The sequence below is a fragment of the Bubalus bubalis genome, chromosome 17, assembly GCF_019923935.1.
Source record: "Bubalus bubalis isolate 160015118507 breed Murrah chromosome 17, NDDB_SH_1, whole genome shotgun sequence".
Classification (NCBI taxonomy): Eukaryota; Metazoa; Chordata; class Mammalia; order Artiodactyla; family Bovidae; genus Bubalus; species Bubalus bubalis.
Genome location: NC_059173.1, coordinates 68,020,305 through 68,038,420, shown reverse-complemented (window position 1 = coordinate 68,038,420; position 18,116 = coordinate 68,020,305). Strand labels below are relative to the sequence as shown.

At 43.6% G+C, this 18,116-nt stretch overlaps 2 protein-coding genes across 17 annotated transcripts in view; both read right to left on the bottom strand.

Moving 5' to 3' along the window:
* Nucleotides 1–3,921, bottom strand: part of MND1 (meiotic nuclear divisions 1) — a 95,796-nt gene extending 91,875 nt beyond the window's left edge. The window contains exon 1 of one of the 7 annotated variants that reach the window (XM_044930562.2): nt 2,905–3,921. In XM_044930562.2, the coding sequence (XP_044786497.2) occupies nt 2,905–3,267 (363 nt within the window). In that variant the 5' untranslated portion in view covers nt 3,268–3,921. The remainder of the gene's footprint in view (nt 1–2,904) is intronic. The other 6 variants (XM_044930558.2, XM_025268209.3, XM_044930560.1 and 3 more) reach the window with 6 other exon arrangements.
* A 9,830-nt stretch (nt 3,922–13,751) lies between these two features.
* TRIM2 (tripartite motif containing 2) overlaps nt 13,752–18,116 on the bottom strand; it is a 189,633-nt gene continuing 185,268 nt past the window's right edge. For all 10 annotated transcript variants that reach the window (XM_025268199.3, XM_025268196.3, XM_025268195.3 and 7 more), the window contains one exon: nt 13,752–17,939. In XM_025268199.3, the coding sequence (XP_025123984.1) occupies nt 17,787–17,939 (153 nt within the window). In that variant the 3' untranslated portion in view covers nt 13,752–17,786. The remainder of the gene's footprint in view (nt 17,940–18,116) is intronic.

Below are 18,116 nucleotides of genomic sequence, written 5' to 3'. Positions count from 1 at the left end.
AAGCAGCAACATGGAGCTACTTGGAAGGCTAAGTGAAATGTCAGAGAAAGACAAACAATGTATGATAACACTTAAATGTGGAATCTAGAAAATACAACAAACTAGTCAAGGAAACAAAAAAGCAGCAGACTCCCAGATAAAGAGAACAAACTAGCAGCTGCCACTGGGGAGGAGGAGGGAAGGGCACACAGGGGTAGGGGGAAACGGGTTATTATGGGATTATATGTGCCCCAGGATTGAGAAAATGGTTTTTCTCAGCCTAGAATCTGGAGGTTAAGTTAGGGGCACTGCAGGGCTCCTAGGGCTTCAGTCTGTGGCTGCATCACTGGAAAAAGATCTAATGCTTTAGAAAAGGCTCCTAACACGTTGGTGTTATAAACTGTTCCTTGAGAGAGCCTAGGCTCCACAAGAATTTGCCATGCAGAGGCAGGCAATGGGGAGAACCTAACGCAGAGGCAGGCAATGGGGAGAACCTAACGTCCTGAGGGCAGTTTGAGGAAAGCGCTTATCACTCAGCCCAGCAGCTTATGAAAGTGACTCAGGAAACATGGAGGAGCTCCCCAGGTGGCACTAGTGGAAAAGATGCTGCCTGCCAACGCAGGAAACACAGGACACGCAGCTTTGTTCCCTGGGTCGGGAAATCCCCGGAGGAGGACATGGCAACCCACTCCAGTATTCTTGCCTGGAGAATCCCACGGACAGAGGAGCCTGGCGGGCTACGACACATGGGGTCACAAAGAGTCAGACACAACTGAAGCGACTTAGCACGCACACACATTATCATCCGTTAACACTGGTTTCAGGCTAATTTATTCATCACTCTCCTCAACCACTACAAAGAATGTTTATTACTAACCATGGTAGGAGAGTATCATGGCCAGAGTTAAAATAACTAATGTAAAAGGATGCCACATTACTTCATATTCAGAAATTTCTCCAAAAAAATCAACAAGGGCTCACGTAAAATTTAAGATGAAGGGAAATCTCCTGAAAGTGTAAGTTAGAGATTCACTCAACACTTGACTTTAGGAAAATGAAAGGAATCTTCTCTTATTATAAGTTAAAAAAATCCTAAAGTCAGGAATTCCCTGGAGGGCCAGTGATTTGGGACCCAGCGCTTCCACTGCAGGAGGCAGTTTCGATCCCTTGTCAGGGAGTTAAGATCCTACATGCTGTGCAGTCCAAAAAAAAAAGAAATCCTAAAGTCAGCCCTGTTGCCCTGTTGATCACTAGTAAAATTTTGAAAAATTAAAAGTAGATGCTAGCTGCTGCCCTCATAAGTGGCAGACCACACCACGTATCTCTAATTTCAAAAACATGCTTGGACTTAAAACAATTGTCTACCTAGCAAGTATAACCACACTGAAGCAACCAGCAATTAATTAACAATCAGGAAAGAGAAGAAAGGTTATCTTTGTATAACACTAAACATTTCTTAATGATACATGAAAAGTGGGAAATATGTCTCTTACAAAAAATTTTGTTTCATGTTTCTCCATTACCAGAGGTAAACATCAGAAAAGAGCTAAAGGCAAATTAAACCATTTACTATTAGAAGGTGATGCAGGTGTAGAGTCAGTCGGTAAAAAGACAAAAACAAAAGAAGTTAATGCAGTAGTCAGTTGTATCTGGCTAGTAACTATAAACAGAAATATACGAGGGTGCACTGGTACCAGACTTAAGTGGGTGCTTGTTTGGCTTCCTACATCATTGTATGCCCAGGTGGCTGGGCTGTTAGTCTAACCACAAAGAAGCCGTTATCAGTTATGATTACATCTGGACAATTACCTTCAAATAAACACTGAACAACCTAGATCCCCATCCACCACTAGCTTGGCAAAATAACGGCCACTTAACTTAAATACGAAAGTAAAATCTTTGATCCATTTCATTAGACGTTGATTCTCTGCCAACAGAAAGGGGGGGGGGGGAGCAGCGAGAGTAGAAACTCTGAAGGTTTATGAAAATGATTTGATGAGCACAAAGACATTAAACTCGCAAAAACAAAGAGATGGTTTGGAACCTAACCAAGACAGAACTCACTGGGCCACACAAGACCACGTCTGACCAAGTCAGTGCCGTTTCATGAGCGTGCTCAGCCGTGTCAGACTGTCACCCATGTACTGCGGCCCGCCAGGCTCCTCTGTCCATGGAATTCTCCAGGCAAGAACACTGGAGTGGGTTGCCCTTCTCTTCTCTGGGGGTGGGGTGTGTCTTTCCCACTCAGGGGTCCAACCCGGGTCTCCTGCATTGTAGGCAGATTCTTGCCAGTCTGAGCCACCGGGGAAGCCCGGGTGCTTCCCTAATACAGCAACTTTAGAACTGAGTCCTGCCCTTCAGTAAAAAAGGAGCATTTTCACAGAAATCCTCTAACTGGCATTAAGAGTGGGGATTCTTTAGATCACTTTAGAAATTGTGAGAAATTCTGATATGTGCTCTACAGGCTACAATGCACAAAACCAATCATCGTCAGGGATCAAGTGAAGCCCTTGGGCCCTCAATGCCGCTTTCCCCAAGATTCTCAGGCGGGGGCGGCGCCTTCTGGAGGCCGGGGGCGGGGAGCCCGGACACGGCTTCTGAAGCGGCTCTTGGCCTTGCTGACAGACTGCTGAGCCTGTGAGACACTCGGGGCACGTTCTCGAACGCTCCGCGTTTAATCTAACCCGCCCGGGAGGGCGTGGGGGGCATAAAGCGGGGGTCCCGGAGCTGCATGCCTGCATGGACTGGGGCAGCGGCAGCCGGAAAGCGCGGGGCGGACGTGGCGTTTGACCCGGCTGGGGAGCCGGCCCCTGCAGCCGCCCCAGGAGCCCAGAGCCAGCCAGGCCGGGGTCCCACACGGCCGGAGGATTAAGCGGCCGGACCGCGGGGAGGAAGGGGACCGGGAAACGCGCCTCCGACTCTTACCATGGCGCGGGCAGCTCGTCTTCCGGCGGCGGGACCGGCACGCGGCGAGGGGCGGGGCCGGCTCGGGCGGGTTTGATTTTGGCGCCTACACTGCCCCGCGGGCGGAGCAGCGAGGAGGAGGGGAAGAAAGACTAGCCCTCGCTCCTGGGGCGCGCAGCGACCCCTGGCGGCGGCGTCGAGCGGCCGGTGGGGGTGGGCGGGGCCTATCCTGGGGGCGGGGCCTGCTTGGTCCCGCCCGTCCGCGCTCCAGAGGCCGGCCGACAGGCTCTCACAGCTGCTTCCGTCTTTTCCGTCCTCCGTGCTGCTTGTAATCCCCCCTTTTTTTTTTTCGAGGAAGTCTTGAGCCCTCGCCTTTGACGTCATTCTTCACTCAGCGGAAACCGCCCCAAGTTTGCCTTAAGAAACTGATGCCTTTTGGCCGCTGGGCAGGAAATACTGCCTCCGTCCATCCGGATTTGCCTGGTCTGGGGCGTATTTTCTTTCCTCTTTTAATTTTATGCTCCAGCTTTTACTGCTATGCACTGCTTTTGCAGATTTTAAAAATCCCCTTGTTTAGATGTTTGCCTTTCTTGTAGGTTTTTTTTTTTAATACAAGAGAATGAATTTCAAATCAAAAGTCAAAAATATGCTTCCTCATTATTTGACAAGGTTCTAGAAAATTAACAGATTTTTCACTTATTCTGAAAATTGTATTATCTTGAACCATTTTAAAGTATAATGATTTCACTAGAAATTTGCATTATAATAGGGACGAACCTTTGAATCTTATTATAAATTGATAACTAAAGGGATGTTGCCTATAAGCTCAACTGGGTATAATGACTCATCTCTGGGAAACTTGCTTCCCAGGTAATGAGCATTAAACTAAAATACCAATGTTAAACTCACTGGAAACCTCCTAACCAGATCCACCTGTGAATGACTGCAAGAAGGAAGAAATTAACACACCCCTGGTGACTCTGCTTGAAGTGCAGGAGACTCAGGTTGGGTCCCTGGGTCAGGCATATCCCCTAGCTGCTGCTGCTGCTAAGTCGCTTCAGTCGTGTCCGACTCTGTGCGACCCCAGAGACGGCAGCCCACCAGGCTCCCCCGTCCCTGGGATTCTCCAGGCAAGAACACTGGAGTGGGTTGCCATTTCCTTCTCCAGTGCATGAAAGTGAAAAGTAAAAGTGAAGTCGCTCAGTCGTGTCCGACTCTAGTGACCCCATGGACTGCAGCCTAGCAGGCTCCTCCGTCCATGGGATTTTCTAGGCAAAAGTACTGGAGTGGGGTGCCATTGCCTTCTCCAATATCTCCTAGAGAAGGGAATGAATGGCAACCCATCCAGGATTCTTGCCTGGAGAAGTCCACGGACAGAGGAGCCTGTGAACTCCAGTTCGTGGGATCACAAAGAGTCAGACATGACTGAGAGACTTCCACACTTTCCAGAGGCTGATGGAAACCACGAAGTGTTTGACTTTACTCCCTCTCCTTTTAGTAGAAAAGTGAAGTCGCTTAGTTGTGTCCGACTCTTTGCGACCCTGTGGACTGTAGCCCACCAGGCTCCGTCCATGGGATTCTCCAGGCAAGAATACTGGAGTGGGTTGCCATTTACTTCTCCAGGGTATCTTCTCGACCCAGGGATCGAACCCAGGTCTCCCGCATTGCTGGCAGACGCTTTAACCTCTGAGCCACCAGGGAAACCCTTTAGTAGAAAAGGAACCTGAATTCTAACTCAGGCACGATTGGTCCTTGGGGCACAAGCCCACCATCTTCTCGGTTTGCTGGCTTTTTGAATAAAGTCATTTTATTGAATAAAGCCAATTTCTCGCCCCAACACATTGTCTCTTGATTACTGGCACGTTGTGCAGTGAGCAGTATGAGCTTAGACTCAGTAACAGCATCTCCTGTTGCTTCTGACAGAAGCAGGATAAGGATATATTGAATTACTTCGAGTTCCATTAATTTGGGTTTTCCTAGAGTTCAGTATAATTCTGTTGATGGTATGTAAGATGATTTTAAAATAATAAAAGGCTATCCATTTAATGTTTTAATATTAGTACTAGAAAATGTATAATTAATGCACTATACCCTAGATTTTTCAAGGGGCTTCCTAGGTGGTACAGTGATAAAGAATCCACCCACCAATGCAGGAGACACAAGAGATGCAGTTTCGATCCCTGGGTGGAGAAGATCCCCTGGAGGAGGAAATGGCAACCCGCTCCAGTATTCTTGCCTGGAAAATCCCATGGACAGAGGAGCATGGTGGGCTACAGTCCATGGGGTCACAAAGAGTTGGCTACGACTGAGCACACGTGCATGCACAATGACCCTAGATTTCTCATGCATTGCTCAAGATACAGTGGAAATAAGTATGTCAGTAAAAAATTAAAGTGATATTTAAGACAAATATTAAACAACTATACTGGTGTTTATATGAAGTTGTCAGAATAAAGGTGGCATTTGTGGGAAGATTTAACCATATTAAAAAGCAGAGACATTTCTTTGCCAACAAAGGCCCATGTTATCAAAGCTATGGTTTTTCCAGTAGTCATGTATGGATCTGAGAGTTGGACTATGAAGAAAGCTGAGCGCTGAAGAATTGATGCTTTTGAACTGTGGTGTGGGAGAAGACTCTTGAGAGTCCCTTGGACTGCAAGGAGATCCAACCAGTCCATTCTAAAGGAGATCAGTCCTGGTGGTGTTCATTGGAAGGACTGATGTTGAAGCTGAAACTCCAGTACTTTGGCCACCTAATGCGAAGAGCTGACTCATTTGAGAAGACCCTGATGCTGGGAAAGATTGAAGGTGAGAGAAGGGGACAGAGGATGAGATGGTTGGATGGCATCACTGACTCAATGGACATGAGTTTGAGTAAACTCTGGGAGTTGGTGATGGACACGGAGGCCTGGCATGCTGCAGTTCATGGGGTCCCAGAGAGTCTGACACGACTGAGTGGCTGAACTGAACTGAACTTACCTTATCTGCTCTCAGACTGCCATACCTTCTGCTCCATCAAGAACAGCCTTTCTTGGGAAATCCTCTTTGGTCCAGTAAGATTAGGACTTAGCGCTTTCACTGCCATGGTCTGGGTTCAATCCCTGGTCAGGGATGTAAGTTCCCACAAGCCATTCCCATTCTTCCATCCTTTAAATGCTCAGGTAGGCCTCCGAGTCTTTTTCTCTCTGCTTCCTCACATTTCCCCACAAGATAGGATCTCTGTACAGTTTTATCACAGCACCCCGATTCACTTTGTAATTATTTACTTGGACAGCTTCCCTCTAATATCAAACTCTTTCTGTGGCAAAAACTGAGCCAACCATTTGGTATCACCAAGGCTTAATAAAGTGCCTGACACATGATGGACATTCAATAAATGTATATTAAATAAATTACCAGGCTTCCAAGAACATCACCTAGTCATTGGCTTAGGGATAACTAGATATGGCTTTCAGGTGAAAAAACAAAGGATATTTTATTTGGAAAAATCTATATATTTGCATCGAGTAGTGCTTTCCCATTTACTATTTTCACCAATAGAGTTCCAAAACTATCTGATAGACCATTCAGATGTCTTGAGATGCTCCAAGTTTTGCAATATTATGGGGCAGGCTGCTGCTAAGTCACTTCAGTCGTGTCCAACTCTGTGCGACCCCAGAGATGGCAGCCCACCAGGCTCCGCCGTCCCTGGCGTTCTCCAGGCAAGAACACTGGAGTGGGTTGCCATTTCCTTCTCCAGTGCATGAAAGTGAAAAGTGAAAGTGAAGTCGCTCAGTCGTGTCTGACTCCTAGCAACCCCATGGACTGCAGCCCATCAGGCTCCTCCGTCCACGGGATTCTCCAGGCAGAGGTAGTATATAAGTTGAGTATGAAAGCAAATACATATTTGTAGCATCATGAATTTGGATCAAGTATCCACCACCTAGCATTTGTTATAGTACTCAAATGGCATTGGTTTATTAAACAGATTGGTGTTTTACAAAACCCTTAAGTACACATTAATTTCATTTTTAAAAATTTGAATATCTGCTGCCTGCAGAGTATGTGAGGATGAACCAGACACCTTTGAGGATGAACCACTCCTTTCAGTGTGGCCTTTATGTTCCAGTCAGTGCTGCCCTTCCATCTGGGTGACTGCCACTTGCCCTAGACCTTACTCTGTAGAGGGGCATGTTAGCCCCACTCCAGCCACATCACTCCCCATAGCCAAGGTGTGCAGGCCCAAAGGGACATGCCCATCTGTTACCCACAACTTTTCTTCTAGACCAGGAATCTGATGGTGGTTTAGTCACTAAGTCATGTCCGACTCTTGTGACCCCACGGATTGTAGTCTACCAGGCCCCTCTGTTGGTGGAATTTCCCAGGCAAGAATACTGGAGTGGGTTGGTATTTCCTTCTCCAGGGGACCTTCCCAACTCAGGTATCAAACCCAGGTCTCCTGCATTGCAGGCAGATTCTTTACCGACTGAGCTACCAGGGAATCCCTACAGGAATCTGGGGAACTCAGTATTCCTTGCCCGTCTAGGTTTGAGTTCCTGGAAGAACAAAGCCTGTGGCAGAGATGTGTTGAAACAGGCACACCTCTTTATTATGCTTTGCTTTCTTGCACGTAGCAGACACTGTGTTTTGTACACATTGAACGTTTGTGTCAACTCTGTCGAGCAAGTCTATTAGCACCATTTTCCCAACGGCATTTGGTCATTTTGTGTCCCTATTGCACATTTGGGTAATTCTTCCAATATTTCAAACTTTTTAATCATTATTATATGTTATGGTGACCTGTAATCATTGATGCTACTATTGTTAATTGTTTTAGGACGCTATGAACCATGCCCATTTAAGACAGAGGACTTAACTGATGTGTGTTGTGTGTGTTCTGATTGCTCCACCGACCAACCGGCCATTTCCCCATCTTTCTGTCTCCCCTTAGGGCTTCCTATTCCCTCAGACAAAACAATAGTGAAGCTAGGCCAGTTGCTAACCTTAAAATGGCTTCTAAGGGTTCAAATGAAAGCAAGAGTCACGTGTCTCTCACTTTAAATCAAAAGCTAGAAATGATTAAGCTTAGTGAGGAAGGCATGTCGGAAGCAGAGACAGGCTGAAACTAAGTTCTCCTTCACCAAACAGCCAAGTTGTGGGTACAAAGAAAAACTTCTTGACGAAAATGAAAAGTGCTGCTCCAGTGAACATGTGAACGATGAGGAAGTGGAACAGCCTTCTTGCTGATGTGGAGAAAGTCTGAGGGATCCGGAGAGACAACCAAAGCAGCCACATTCCCTAAAGCCAAAGCCTAGTCTATGGCAAGATTGTAAACCTCTTCAATTCCCTGAAGGCTGAGAGAGGTGAGGAAGCTGCAGAAGAAAAGTTTGAAGCTGGCCGAGGTTGGTTCATGAGGCCTGGCTTCAAAGGACAGGCTGACACTCTTATTAGGGGCTAATGTAGCTGGTGACTTTAAGTCAAAGCCAGTGCTCAGCCACCATTCTGAAAATTCTAGGGCCCTGAAGAATCATGCTCGATCTGCTCTGCCTCTGCTCTATAAATGGAAGAACAAAGCCTGGATAACAGCACATCTGTTTGCAACATGGTTTAACTGAATATTTTAAACCCACTGTTGAGACCTACTGCTCAGAAAAAATATTATTTCAAGATATTGCAGCTCATTGACAATGTACCTGGTCACCCAAGAACTCTGATAGAGATGTACAATGAGATTAATGTTTTAATGCCTGCTAACACAACATCCATTCTGCAGTCCATGGATCAAAGAGTAGTTTCTATAATACTTTCAAGCATTATTAAGAAATACATTTTGTAAGGCCATAGTTGCCATAGGCAGTGATTTCTGTGGTGTATCTGGGCAAAGTCAATTGAAAACCTTCTGGAAAGGATTCACCATTCTAGATGCCACTAAGAGCGTGTGTGGTTTATGGGAAGAGGTCAAAATATCAACAATAAGAGGAGTTTGAGAAAAGTTGATTCCAACTCTCTTGTATGACTTTGAGGGGTTTAAACCTTCAGTGGAGGAAGGAACTGCAAATGTACTGGAAACAGCAAGAGAGCTAGAATTCAAAGTGGAGCCTGAAGATGTGACGGAATTGCTGCAATCTCATGATAAAATTTGAATGAATGAGGAGTTGCTTCTTATGGATAAGTAAAAAAAGTAGTTTCTTGAGATGGAATCTACTCCTGGTGAAGATGCTGTGAAGACTGCTGAAATGACAACAAAGGATTTAGAACATTACATAAACTTAGTTGATCAAGCAGTGGCAGAGTTTGAGAGGACTGGCTCCAATTTTGAAAGGAGTTTTCTGTGAGTAAAATGCTATCAAACAGCACCACATGCCACAGAGAAATCATTCATGAAAGAATCAATGCAGCAGACTTCACTGTCTTATTTCAAGATACTACCCTGATCAGTCAGCAGCCACCACCCTGGAGGCAAGATCTTCCACCAGCAACAAGATTACAACTCGTTGAAGGCTCAGGTGATGGCTAGCATTTTTTCTAAAAAATTTATTACAGTATTTTTTAGTGGTGTTTTAAAATTATGGTATGTATATTGTTTTTTAAGACATAATTCTACTTCACATTTAAGAGGCTACAGTATAGTGTAAACGTAACTTTTCTCAGCACTGGAAAACCAAAAATTTCATGTGACTTTATGATTCATTTGGGAGTGAGGAAGCAGTGAAGATGAGACAGGAGAGGAGGAAAGGTGTGTATATTTCCACTAAAGGTACGTACATTTCTCTGGCATTTAAAAATCTTTATAAACTCATCTTTTGTGTGTGCCCAAAAGAATGGAAGTTTGTGGAAGTCTCAGGTGAACACAGAGGAGACAGCTTGTCCCCACCCAACATGTGAAAACCTGGACTTTCCATCATGGTTATTGACATTTCTTTTATGACACCTACCTTAATTTGTTTTGTACTATAGGTATTAATGCTCTTTGAATCTTTCCATGTGGGATATAAACTCCTTGAAAACAGGGACACTAACTCTTTCTGCTAACCCTGCCTCGTCTCTCATCGTTTCTTCTCGAGCATTGTCTAGCCTCATGATACTGAACTATTAGTTCTCCCCTGGAGAGCTTGCTCTTGCCCTCTTTTAGCAAGCCTGGGTTGGCGGTCCCCACTAACACCTCTCTGCCTTCCCCCTGGGTGAGTTAACAGCTGCTAGCATCCTTGGCCCCTCTCAACAGCCCATCATCCTCCATTCTCAGGGGGGTGATGACTGGGCACGTGGAGCAGGTCTGAGTCATGGTGGGAGCCTCAGGTGTATGTGAGCGTCCTCACGCACCAGGTGAACATCCCTCTGCCCCAGGGACTGTGACGTTACGTAGCAAATAAACACCACCACAGGCTGAAACAGACACCGCAGAAAGAAGGGAAAAGTCTTTCCATTCTTTTGAATGAGGGATCCTGCATTTTCATTTTGTGCCAGGCATCATAAATTATGTAGCCAGCTCTGTACATATTCATTTAAGTCTCATTCCAGTAGGATAAAGCTCCATGGGAACTGGGACCTTTTTTTTTTTTTGGTTTTCTGCTATTCCCTAGTAGCTAAAATGGGACCCTAGACTCAGTAAATATTTGCTAATGAAGGTATATAAAAGCAGTTCATAGTGTTGTAATTACCTGGTCTAGTTCAACAACCATACTGTAAGCTCTTAGAGACTACAGGTCTTATTGTTTGTCCTAACAGCCCTTACACACAGCCCAAAGCCTAGTATCCACAGGTGCATGGGCATCTGTTCAGACCACAGCAGCAAAGCAGAGGCAGGAGGTGGGCTGAGGGCAGACTGCCACTGCCTGTCCTCTTACCCTCTTATCCCGTGATAACAAATCGCCTTTAACTGAGACTTTGTCTGCTCTGGAAAGTGGCGTCTCTGGCTTTACATGAACCGAGGTTATGGGTATAATCTGAGATGTACTAAAGCCTGGGCAAGTGCCTCACTCACCTCCAAAGAGCCCACAACCACAACCTCCTCCTTGCTTAAATGGAAAGAATAAGTGAAAAACAGAATTAGGTGTCAATAATACTAATTTCACAATTACTAGTTAGCACTGTCACGTTTGGTCTTTTTCTCATTTTTATTGTTTCATCTCTCCTTCCCAGACTAACTCAGGTCACCTCTTTCAGACTTTCCATCTGTTATGGAAATGTAACCCTCCAAGAAGTAAAACAAAGAAGTTTTTGTAGTGTTCCTCTATTTTTAACAAAGGCCACTCTAATCATAACAACTTTTAGTGTTCATCTCATCACACAAAATATAAATCATGGACTTAATGAAAAACCAAAAAGCCTATAAATAAATCAGGAAAAATGCTCTATGCATATGTTTAAACCAATGACTTGTTTATAATCAATGAAGAAAGACGAGTCCTTCATAAGAGAACAAATGAATAAGCATCAAGTTCATACACTACTCAAGACTGAGAGCTTACCTATTCTCAGGCCTTGTGGGGCACCAAAGGTCAGATGGGATGGAGTTCCCAAGATGGGGCAGAAAGACCTTGAGTTTACCTCCTCTCAAGGGCGCACCAAAATCACAACTCTGTAAGCACTAAGCACTATTGCTTGAAAAGACCGAAACCCACCAGAAAAGATCCTCTATAACTGAAGAAATAAAGAAGGAACTAAGGGAACTGTGAGACAGGCAGGAGGCGCAGAGCTGCAATACAGTCGAGACTCCTACCCCTGGCTGGGTGACCTCCACACAAGAGAGTTATGGTTGCAGAGCTTCTCTCAAAGGAGAGAGCTTCTCTCAAAGGTCCAAGCCCTAGCTTGAGTTTCCCAGCCCAGGGGTCCTGCACTGGGGAGACAACCCCTCAGTATTTGGCCTTAAAGGCCAGTAGGGCTTACTTTTGGGAGACCCAGAGGACTGAGGGAAATAGAGATTCCACTCTTAAAGGGTACACACAAAATCTCACATGCTTCAGGACCCACAGAAGAAGGTTAGACCCACCTGCTAATCTTGGAGAGTCTCTTTAGAGACGCAGGAGGCAGCTGGAGCTCACTCTGGACTCACAGACACTGGCGGCAGCCTTTTGGAAAACTCAGTCTACCACAAAGACACTGGAGCTGGCAAGCGCCATTTTGGAGTCCTTCTTCAGCCTGTTGGCCTCAAGACCCACTCCGCAACCACTGACCAGCCTGGAGGCACCACTGCTGAGGCACATAAGGTGAAGCGACTAACTGGGCAGGGACACAGCCCCATCCAACAGCAGAGAGGCAGCCTTAAGAATCCCTGAGCCCACAGCCATCCCTGGACATGGCCTTGCCCACCAGAAGGCTGAAGACCCAGCATCACATACCAGGACACGGACATTAGACCTGGAACCCCCAGGGCCCTGCAGCCAGAGAATCCTAGGACCAAGCTCTGCCCACCAGCAGGCAGGTGCCAGTCCCACAGTCTGCTGGGCCCTGGGTCCACCTATTAGTAAGCTGCTCCAGCCTTCGGACCAGCCTCACCCACCACAGGGGGAACACCAGCCCCGGGACGACGGCAGTCCTGCGGCCTGCCATGACAGGCCCCAGTCAACATGTCAGCACCAAACCTGGGCCTGGGGGAGGGGGGCTGTCTTGCCCACCAGCAGGTCAACACAAACTCTGGAACACCCCAGACCCCATAGTCAGTTGTGGCAAGAACTGGCCCCACCTACTAGTTACATAACACCAGCTCTGGGACCCGTGCGTCCTGCAGCCAGACCCCAGGACCAAGCTCGCTCACAGACCAATTACCATTACCAAAATGAATCAGTTAAAAAAAAAAACCCCAACCTCCCCAAACCTCCCAACAATCAAAAGTCCAGGACCAGATGGCTTTACAGGTGAATTCTATGAAAAATTTAGAGAATGTTCTGAAATTATTCCAAAATATTGCAGAGGAAGAAAAGCTTTCTGAACTCATGCTACAAGGCCAGCAGCATACTGAAACCAAAACCAGAGAAAGATTTCACAAAACAAGAAAATTATAGGCCAATCCCACTACCCACCCCAGTATTCTTGCCTGGAGAATTCCATGGACAGAGGAGCCTGGTGGGCTACAGTCCACGGGGTTGCAATGAGTCGGACACAACTAAAGCGACTTAACGTGTATGCATTACTGAGGAACACAGGTGCAAAAATCCTCAACAAAGTATTAGCAAGCTGAATTTAACCATACATTGAAAGAACCATACACCATGATCAAATGGGATTTATCCCAAGGCTGCAAGGATGGTTCAACATCCACAAATCAAGAACAGAAATTATATAATGATCTCAACAGGTGCAGACAGCTTTTGACAAAAATCAGCATCAATTTATAATAAAAACTCTCAACAAAATGGGTATAGAGGGGCTATACCGTTAAGCCCACAGCTAACATTATACATAATATGCTCCACAGTGAAAAGCTGAAAGCATTACCTCAAAGATCAGGAAAAAAACCAAGGATGACTGCTCTGATCACTTTTATTCAACATGGTATTGGGTAGCCACAGCAGTCAGACCAGAAAAAGGAATAAAAGGAATCCAAACTGGAAAGAAGTAATTAAAAGCATCACTGTTTGCAGACCACATGATGCCAGAACACAGAACATCTTCAAGATGCCACCACAAAGGTACCAGCATGAACAACTGAATTCAGTAAAGCTGCGGGGCACAAAACTAACATACAGAAATCTGCTGCATTTCTAGATACCAACAACAGATTATCAGAAAGAGAACCTAAGAAAACACTCCCATTAACTAAACCTTTTCTCACTCGTATGAACAGTTTGATTAAGGTATTGATATCTTCCACGTGTTCTACAAAGTGTCTTCACTTTCCTTCACTGAGAGAGAGAACGGCAGGTTAAATAAATGAACGTTCAGCCTAGAAATGGAGAAAACAAGCTTTATTATAATGGTTTGAGATTTTGTGCATGGTAAAGATATACACACGAATCTTGTTTCTCCTATGTTTCAAGACAGAATTAATTTAAAGATTTATTGTAGACTAAAGCATCCAAAATACTGTGGTACGTATGTAGCTACGAACATACAAACACTTTGATGCACGGCGTTTATTCTCTTCTTTAAATAGGCAGTCAGCATTTTGATTCATAAAAGAACAATGATGAGAATATATCAGTACCAATGTCAAAGAGCGCAAGATTTAGTGTTCTATACACAAAATATATGAAACAGACCTATAAAGATGGAATGTACAAAATTTTAAAAGAAAAAAAAAAAAGGAAACAAAAATCCCTCATACTCATACATAGGATTGAAAGGCTATAGAATTGAAAATGACATAAAGAATTCTAAGAATATACTCTTTTGATGACCGAACATTCCCATGTCATAAAGCAAAAACATTTTAAGGCTGTGTTGCTTTCAAAAGTTATTGGAAGTGCTGTACATTCATTGGAACAACATAGCCAATTTATTCATCTATCTTAGAATATTAATAGCTTCCATACATTCTCCACAAACAGACTATACAATCACTGCCACACAATTCATCTTCAGAAAGTTTAAGATTAACATCATGATTTGTAGCTTACTGTCATTTAAAACAAAACAAAAAATTATTTATTTATACCAAACAAATCTTTAATGGGCACTTAGTTTCCTTTATGGCAATGCTAGATTCCTAGTTATCAAAAATATTAAAATAATTGTAAGTTTAAAACCCTGTAACATTTACAGAATGCAACAATATCACGACTTTCCATTTTAAGCAAAATGAAACAATGTTTGCAGCAAATACCTTCAATTTTATCTTACCTGGAAATGTCTTACTTGTAAATTATTAAACTAAAAATATTCCTCCCTTTTTCAGAAGCTGGTGAATAAGGAGGATACCATACAGTTCAAATGTACATAAAGATTTTTTCCATCTGAAGTAATCTGCAGATTACCTGATGTTTATTTGCTGTTTCCTCCAATTAACTTAGTATTACCAAAGCATTTATGTGACCCCTTTAGTGTTAAGGATCCATAGACACTTGCTAGCATACTGCTATTCCAGTTAACTCCCTTAGTACATACCCTGTATATTTAGTAGTAGAAGCAAGTGTATTCTAGGTGCATGGACCTGTTAGCATTTATTTGCCTCAAATCTAGTCAAAGAGTAAATTAAAAGAAGGTAACCTGGGGACTTTAGTTACTGGAGACTAAAGTTTGATCAAGATACTAAGAACCATTTTTTTTTTTAATGGCTAAGCATCATAAAGGCTTTTTATTCATCTAAGTGGTCAAGTGACTCCACCCACCTCCCCATGTCCAGCAGGGGAGGTCTGTATCAGAGATACAGTTACTAATATCTGTAACTGGGGAGGGACTGCATCGTCACCGACCATTACATTCTAACCGGCAGCGTTTTGCCGTAAGTGCCCAGGGGAAATTTGAATGGGTAGTACTTCAGTGCTACTTATCATGAATGTATGACAGGTTCTGTACACATGACAAACAGAAATCAAACAATAATGGTAGAACAAAAACAAAAAGTCACTTATTTTATATCCTTCTCAGTTTACTAGAAACCACTTAGAATGTGACAAAACTCCATTTAAATCTTGTCTATTCATCTTAGCAGCAGCACTTTTCCCCCTAAAATATGCTTACCAAGAAATACAGTAAATGCACATATGTATCCAAATTTGAAATGTTATTTATATTTTAACATATAGGATTATATATATTTTGGGGAAATATAGTGTTTCCTGGAGTGCCCATAGCATGTGTTTTAGGGACAGGTAGTGGGACAGGTCTGAATCAAAGTATCTCTTCTTTTATTCCAGTTTCGTTCCAATATTGACATGTAAAAAAATTAGTTCTGTGTTCCTTCTATTAAGATACCCAGTCTAATACGTTATGATGGCTGGCTAATTTCTAAATTGACAAGAATAATTTGAATGTGCAAAAAACCCCTTTAAGTAAACGAGCCTTAAGATCCATGGCCTATGACAGAGTCTACAGAGGAAGCTACTTTCACTGGTGAAAATAAACTGAAATTAATTTAACTAGTTTAAAACCTTTCCTTTTAAACATTTCAGGAATTATCAAGTCTAGCTTATCTTTTATGCAGAAGGTTAGTTAATGGTAAAATGACATTCCTGCCCTACAGTGTAAGCTTCAAAGGGGCAGGGGGCTTTGTTTGTTTTATCCGTGACTTTATACCCAGTGCCTTGAATAGTCTCTGGCACCCAGGAAGTGCTCGTTAAACATCAATGTTTAAATTCAAAGACTCATTTCACCACTGACATTAGGAAAAAAGAAACATCACATTCACATAGTTATACATGTGGGAAATGTTTTTTTATAGTACAGTTTTAAGGTGCTTTCAGTGAAAAAGGTCCCCAAGTCATTATCGAAAATGCCAAACATGACATCCTATTTGGTAGAACTGAGTAGAAAATCAAACAGTGGAAATACACCACATCTTATTTTACAGAATCAGATTTGACTAAATTATTCTTACCATGTCTCAAAATGCGTTTATACTTAAATGTAACTCAAGTTCAACTTTGTTTCTTTCGACCTGTTTTTCGTTTTGTTTTTGAAAGCACAGAAGGCCATTTTCTGACTAGAAGTCAACCAATACCAGCATTCCTGGAAAATGGCAAAAATGAAACCTGCTTTAGGGCTTGCTCTATGAGGACGGCTTTAAACGGTGCAGTTGAGGAATGTGCTGAAGCTGCTTCTGTCTTTCAGAGTGCTGCCTACTTCAATACACCAAAGGTTCAGCTAAATATATATATATATGATACATTCTACCTTACCCTAATCATGTATACATAGTCCTTTAATGCCTCTACTAGTCATTAGACAATGATAAATAACCATAACATGCCCTTACCTGTAATGCCTTCGCGATAACACGACTTTGGTAACACTTGCTTTCTAAGGGGAGACCACTGATCAATCACATGCCTTTGGTTGACACCATCCGTCCTCCAAAGGGCTGCTTATGGCTCTCTGTCCTAGGATACTGGTGTCCTACTACATGTGCTGACATTTTGCAAGAGGTAAAGCTTTCGCATTCGTGAAGTGGGAGAGGAGAGACACGTGTGAGCACACGGCACAGAGAATGTGACTGACTTTGCCTTGGTTACATTCCAGTGCATTAACCTGGAGTTAACGGGGCCCGCTGGTTTACCAAAAGGTAGAATTACTGTCGTAAAATGCCTTTCAAAGTATCAGGAATTTCAGGTTTCCCTGAAAATGAACTTTGTTTTTAGATACAAGGTGAGCAGGAGAGAGGTGCAAAGAAACACATGAAGAAGATCTTTGATCAAACTCAGAAAGGGTGGGAGATTTGCATTGATTTTTTAAGTGCTCAACTCAAGAGGCTTGCTAATCCCAGGTGGGAGGATTTTGTAAGACAGCTTTCGTTTTTTCCCAAAGTAATGTTATATGTAGTTACTGATAAACAAAAAATGTCACAAGACTAATCTCTACTGTAAAAGTGAGGTTAGAAGATCCCCTGGGTCTTGTGACCAAAGTTAAATAAAGTATATAACTATAACAGATTTTGTTTTCATCTTGTTTTTGGAAGCTCTGCACAAAAGCTATCACTCACAGGATTAACAAATGCCTTTAAATATTCTAGTTTTTTTTTAATGCTTGTTTGATTTGCAAAATTAGTTAAACTACATAAATCCCTGTCCTATATGACATAGTTCACAGGTGTAAAACTTTGCAGTTTTTATAGATTCAGTAGAAGAGATTTTTTTTTTAACTCTAAACGTGGATTATGGAAATCAGATATGCAGTTTTTAAGGAAACTGTTACATTCAGAAATAACCTTGGAAAGTTCACCGATGATTCCTTCTAGCAAGAAAAGTCTAGTATCATCTGGTCCTGCGTCAGGAGAGCCATTCCAGTCTATGGTGTGAGATCTTTGTAAGGGGGTGTCCAGTCGCCCACTGTCACTGTAAGTACCGGTAGACCTTGAAACAGTGGTTTCCAGAGTCTGCAACCACCACGTGGCCGTCTGAGGTTAGGGCCAGGCCCTGGGGGCCATAGAGTGGATCAGCAGACGTGTTAATGTAGGACAAAAACGACCCACTTCCATCAAACACCTGTAAACATAAAGTCAGAGTGTGACAGGAGAAGTTAGAGTAACACAAAGAAGCCGGGGTTAGGAAACCTCTGATGCTGACGTTTCTCACCTGGAAACACGCGTGCAGCCCCCAGGCTTGTTTAGGCCGCACTCACCCACAGCCCCTCCCTCCACTCACCGTGTCTGCTCCCCCCTC